The 5587-nt window shown below is 37.4% G+C and overlaps 1 protein-coding gene across 3 annotated transcripts; it reads right to left on the reverse strand.

The window, feature by feature from the left end:
* Positions 1–958: 958 nt before the first annotated feature.
* On the reverse strand, positions 959–5353 carry LOC122091322 (protein SIEVE ELEMENT OCCLUSION B-like). Of its 3 annotated transcripts, XM_042661193.1 has the most exons (8): positions 5169–5353; positions 3859–4107; positions 3638–3748; positions 3087–3535; positions 2879–2988; positions 2634–2779; positions 1999–2547; positions 959–1774 (listed from the first exon to the last, which is right to left on the reverse strand). In XM_042661193.1, the coding sequence occupies exons 2-8, from the start codon at positions 4045–4047 to the stop codon at positions 1136–1138; spliced, it is 2193 nt and encodes a 730-aa protein (XP_042517127.1). In that variant the 5' UTR covers positions 4048–4107; positions 5169–5353; the 3' UTR covers positions 959–1135. The 3 variants fall into 3 exon arrangements, with proteins under 3 accessions (XP_042517127.1, XP_042517136.1, XP_042517143.1); XM_042661202.1 differs by lacking the exon at positions 5169–5353 and having other exon boundaries at positions 3643–3748; positions 3859–3998; XM_042661209.1 differs by lacking the exons at positions 3638–3748; positions 3859–4107.
* Between the last annotated feature and the right edge of the window lie 234 nt (positions 5354–5587).

Consider the following 5587-nt stretch of genomic DNA (forward strand, 5'->3'; position numbering starts at 1 on the left):
CCTATAGTTTCATTACAAATTAGCCGGATCCTTAAGAGTAGCTTCTTTAAGACATCCCTAGATTTCTATTTTATTGTTTAACCCAGATTCCTAGCTCACCTGTTAGATTAGTCTGATGAACTGAGTCGGACCGTGTTCAAAATAATTCTAGTTTGCCTTAGAGCTGATCATTGAATCTGATTTGATGGAGACCCAACCCGTCCCTCATTTCAAGTTTTTAACCTTTACTGACTAGGGGAGCACATTTTTTAAGTATGGATATATCATATCAACTGTATCAATTGATATCGGCCATGATCAATATCAATGCTAAACTGATATCGTATCGGTGAAAAAGCTATGAACCCTAGATTTTACATTAAAAAAAGTGAACTTTTAATCCCATATCAGATGGATACGATTATTACAGGACAAAGGGGATAGATTTACCTGGAAAAAGGGTAATATGGGTATTTTAAAATACCAAGGGAGAAGGGAGGATGAAGCTTTAACTTTAATATATTGGGAGAATCAGAAAAGAAGTTTAGGGTAGGGAACTTTGAGCGATATGGTGGTAATATTTCTGATACGCACATGGAAGATAGAGAAGATAAAATTAAGGAGAGAAAATAGGGAGGAAGGAACAATAAATAAAATAGAAAAAAATTGTAAGTTTGTCTAATTTGGAGGTAGCGCACCTTGAGTGGAGAATGGTTCTTGTATGAGGACTTGATCTGCTTGCCCGCCTCTTAGCCTTATGGAGGAAGTCATGAGTCATGACCTCTTTTCTCTCAAAATAGAGAAAGTATATGAACCCTTTTTGTCAATACCAAGCTCTCTTCTTTCATTCAATTTCTATCACAATATATATATATATATATATATAGATTACATAGTTACGTAACTTATTTGCTCTTTATGACTCCACAACTCTCATCGTATAATTATTCTTACAACTTCTCCCTTATCCCACTAATGATAACTCTCATAACTTCTACTACTCATTAATAAAACAATAAAAATATAATAACTAATACAAACTCAATAACTTTTTATCTCAACTCCATCCACGTTCCAATCCCATCCACGTCATGCACATATCAATTTCAGTTAGAGAGAGAGAGAGAGAGAGAGAGAGAGAGAGGGGGAGAGAGAACTAATTGTTGCAGCAACTATACATGACAGAAGTGGACACATACTTCTCCATAGGGCGGCCACATTCGGTACAAACCAGCATCTCAGGAATCATCCCTTCCATCCCTGGCAGGATGAGGCGATTGCAATGATGCGGAGTGCGCAACTGTTTCAGATGATCATTGATTGCATAAATAAAACCCTTAACGTCAACGTTTCCCTTCCACTTATCGTACTCCTTGAAGCAGTTCAAGAACATGTCCCCCTTGGCTTTGGCCATGATTTCTGACCCCTTACTTATCAACGCCCATCCTTTCTCACTGCTGCTGTCAAAGATGAGGATTGTCATGATCTCCTTTATTATGGGGTCATTTTCGATATTCTCGCCAAGTTGCATCTTGGAGTGTATCATGCTCTCTAGTCGGATCCAAAAGTACCAGATGAGTGTGAGATCTTTCCAACAATAGCTCAGATTCTCCTTGGTGATGATGTCTATGTTCCTCCTCAATAGCTCCTTATTCGGGTTTCTCTTTCCCACGTACATCATCTCGAATGAGATATTTGCCGCTTTTGCTACCTCTCTCGCCTTCATCGTGAATTTTCTTATCCAATCTATGTCTTCTCCTCCATATAGGAAAATGATTCGTTCTTTCTCTTCCATCTATGAAAAAAACAAAATTATTTTTACTCTATTTGTTATGGAGAGTGGATCAAGTTCTCGTATGAGAACCATTCTCGAATCTACACAGATAGAATTCACGTCACAATCAACTCTTTGGTGGATTCTATCTGTATAAATCAATCCATAAAAAAAATAAAATTAAAAAATAAAATAAAAGCTGTCATAATTATAATTTGATGTTTGTTATTAGATCTGATGTTTACCCAATGGAGTATATTTTCATCAATGCCATCAACCAAGAATTTAAGTCCCCATGTCTCATCGCACCAGAGCCTTTTCTCACAAGAACTGGTTAGATCTCCGCCAACTGCAATGCTTCCCCAGATCCACAACATGTGGAGGGCATTGGTGTTCACAACCGTACCAAGTGGGTTTAAAACCACAAGAATTGGCGTCTTGTTGAAGTGCCACTTCTCCTTGATGTATTTAATCACTGCCGAATTGATCAAGGAAGGGTGATGCACCGAGTACCACGGCATAGTCATCTGCAATCGATCAAACTCTCTTTGTTTGGCTTCGGTCCATGGGATAGTCTTATCCACCACGGGGAGCCACACCTCTTGGTAGCCAGACTGTGACCTCGGAAAGAGCACATCGATTTTCCTGAAAGGATTAATATTTGGTGCTTCCTTATAATTGGGTTCCCTCATTTTATTCACGATCTGGCAAAAAATTGTGAGTTCTTCTTCGGAGATGTACAAGTCTGATATCAGCAACCATATATTATTTTTTTCCAATACTTCAACGCCAACCTATAAAGCAAAGAGAACACAAATCAATACTGATTAGGTTGGGGCAGAGCGAGAGAGAGAGAGAGAGAGAGAGAGAGAGAGAGAACCCTTTTCCCGGTGAATCCTTGAAGAAGAGGCTGCAAATCATCATTGGAGTAATTAAACAATGCCTTGAGAATATCCATGTTGTTGACATGAGTCGTTTCAAAGAGTTGCACCAGCCTGTTATAAGCTTCGACCTGTTTCTTCTCATCTGTATCACCCCGAAGGTATTGAAAGATGAAAGATTAGAGGAAACTAGCATCAATTCAATCGACTAAACTTGGTTCTTAGTTTCTCATTATTCACTCACCAATATACTGATTGCAAAGATCGAGTTGCTTGGTAAAGTGTTCATGCACGTTGTTGACCTTTTGTACTAAGCTGGATAGGTCACTAGTTTCAGTGGTTGATGGAATAGATCTGTAATTGTAGTAATCATAGTAGAGACTCAGATTCATTTATTAATGCCTCAAATCATTTAAGGAAGAAAAAAAATAATAAAAATGAAAATGACATACTTGTGACCCAAGGCACTAAGGCCAATGATCTGAGATATGCATGTGATGACACTCTTGATGATCCAGTAAACAGCAATGGGGATGTGGGTGGCGGCCACCGATATTGGTGGTTGGTCAAGGGAGGTGTATTGAGGTGGCAACTCATGGAACCGGATGATGGACTCCGTCACATCGAGCATGACATTGAAAAGGCTCCAGAACGATTCAAACCTAGGCCTCAGCATCTCTGATTGCTCAAATACGTCGGGTAATTTCTTCAGCAATACTATGGACTTGGCCAAAGGGTGTGTCCCGCAAAGTTCCTCGACCAGCCAAAACTCCCCATAGGTGATGGCAAAGGTGGACAAGGCTATTACCACCTTGGCATCCCAGGAGAATTTTGATAAGGACTTGAACAGTGCCATCGTTGTTGAGTGTGCATCCTCTCCCTCATAGCACTTGTACGATATCTGTAATAGAAAATAAGGTAAAGAACGTGTATTTTTTTCAATTTAGATGTGATTTGTGAGTGCCTAAGTGTGAACATTTTACATATGTTGTATCTATCTAACCTCACCAGAGATCTTGTGTATGGTGTAAGCCAATGCTTCAAGCATGCCAACGAAGTCAACTTTTTGGATCTTCTCATCCAAGCTTTCCATATGTGAAGAAACTTGCAAGTTCTGTAGTACATTTTTTTTTTTTTTTTAACAAAGTGAAGTACAAATGTATAAAAGCAGAAGCAAGAATGACAAAAGAAGAAGACTAATTAAGACAAAATATGATAACTTACATGAATATTGGTGCGTTCTAGAGTGGTGGAGTATCGGAAGATTTCCTTGATGAGCTGGAGATGGGGCCTGACATTGACTTTGTAAAAACTGCAATCAGCATGTGTGGCTAGGATTTGCTTCATCATCACATAGTCATCTGAGGTGGTGAATTGATTGTAATCCCCACCTTGCTGTGATTGCCGCGACATCTTTGAAAGGGGAGTGATTGCTATCAACCTTAACTTTTTTTCTTATTTTTCTTGGTGTATCTAAGTCAAAGAAAAACGTGAGGATAAGTTATTTGGTGCAAAGCCCCAACAAATTTTTTTTTTTTTCCTTTCTAATTTTTGTGTTCCAACCCCAATTTATATAGACATTAAAAGGAAGGAGATGTCTTGTAGAGAACAAAATTTTGGAATAAAGCCAAAATTGAATAATTCACTTCTTGGCTTCTTTATGGGGTTAGGCATTGGTCCCACAATCTCAATATGCAATCGCTTTACACTTCTAAATGTTTGTTATTGTTACGAAAGTAGAAAACTCTTTTTTTTTTTTTTTTTTTTTTTTTTTTTTGTGAAGAAAGTAGGAAACTCTATGGGCTGAAAACTTGAATGCATTGGAGGGACTCAAAATGCATTCCCTGTGCTGGTCATAAAATTATTTAAGTATTTTATTTGATAGACTTGCTGATAAAAGATAAGATGATAGACTTGCTGATAAAAGATATGATGATAGACTCTTTTTTTCCGAGAAATGGTCTGATGATATAAATCCACCTTTTGGTCAGCAACTAAAAATGCTTGAAACTTGCTAGCTTGTTGCATCATGGGATCAAGCTTCTTGAGTACATTGTATATATCATTTGATAGCTTTTTTCTGGACCTTACCCAGGTGAGAAAAAATTTCTAAAATGACTACTTTGTGGTCATATTGACATAATTTTCCTCACAATTTTTTGTTTTTTCAGCATTGGGATAACATACTTTTTTTCTAACAAGTTCTTTGTTAGTGTGTTTCAAGAATGGCTTTCACATAACTGTTAATCAGGCTTGAAGTAATTGCATTGGGCTTAAAAACAATACAATATTAAGGTAGAGCCTAGATAAAGAGTAACAACTGCTTAATTTGTTGCAAATCTCTGAGCTAACAGTTCTTAATATGAAGATGGCATGAGCTGTATGTACTTCATATGAAGACAAGATTCATATATATATGGCAGAGCTATCTTAACTAAATACATAAACATGCTTTAAATGGTATGCAGAAACTGGGCATGATTAAGGAAAAAAAAAAAGAAACTGAGAAGTATGTTTGGCAGAGCTTTACTCACAGGTGGTTAGGCGGTAGGTCATCTTCCAAAGGTTGTTTTGAAAAGTAGTAGTGATGCTTCATTGATTATTTGCTAAGTTCATGTTATTGTAGCCAATTGATGACACTCTCAAGAGTCTGGCCTGCCTTGGCATGCTTCATTTATTGTAAAGAAGAAGGAGCTGATCTTCATGGCAACTGGGGGAAAGGAAAGGAAAACTAAAGGGTTAAGTAAAGAATCAAACTTACTGGTTTTACTTGTGAAGCAAGTTTTGCATAGCATACCTACCACCAAAAAAAGAATAAAAAAGCATTACACAAAAAGGAAATTGGATTCCATCTCATCTAAATTAGTTCCTTTGTTGTACTTTAGAATTTGGATTTTAATCTCCTTTAAATTTAATTCTCTTGGTTGCACTTCACTTCCTTTATGAAATTTGA

The sequence above is a fragment of the Macadamia integrifolia genome, chromosome 2, assembly GCF_013358625.1.
Source record: "Macadamia integrifolia cultivar HAES 741 chromosome 2, SCU_Mint_v3, whole genome shotgun sequence".
Taxonomy (NCBI): domain Eukaryota; kingdom Viridiplantae; phylum Streptophyta; class Magnoliopsida; order Proteales; family Proteaceae; genus Macadamia; species Macadamia integrifolia.

What these genes read in the sequence shown, in the direction of transcription:
- LOC122091322 (XM_042661193.1), bottom strand. Translation starts at nt 4,047, where the DNA reads ATGTCGCGGCAATCACAGCAAGGTGGGGATTACAATCAATTCACCACC. An exon ending in TAGAACGCACCAATATTCAT is followed by an intron (nt 3,749 to 3,858) that starts GTAAGTTATCAT and finishes AATGTACTACAG; the next exon opens with AACTTGCAAGTTTCTTCACA. An exon ending in CTTAGTGCCTTGGGTCACAA is followed by an intron (nt 2,989 to 3,086) that starts GTATGTCATTTT and finishes CTACAATTACAG; the next exon opens with ATCTATTCCATCAACCACTG.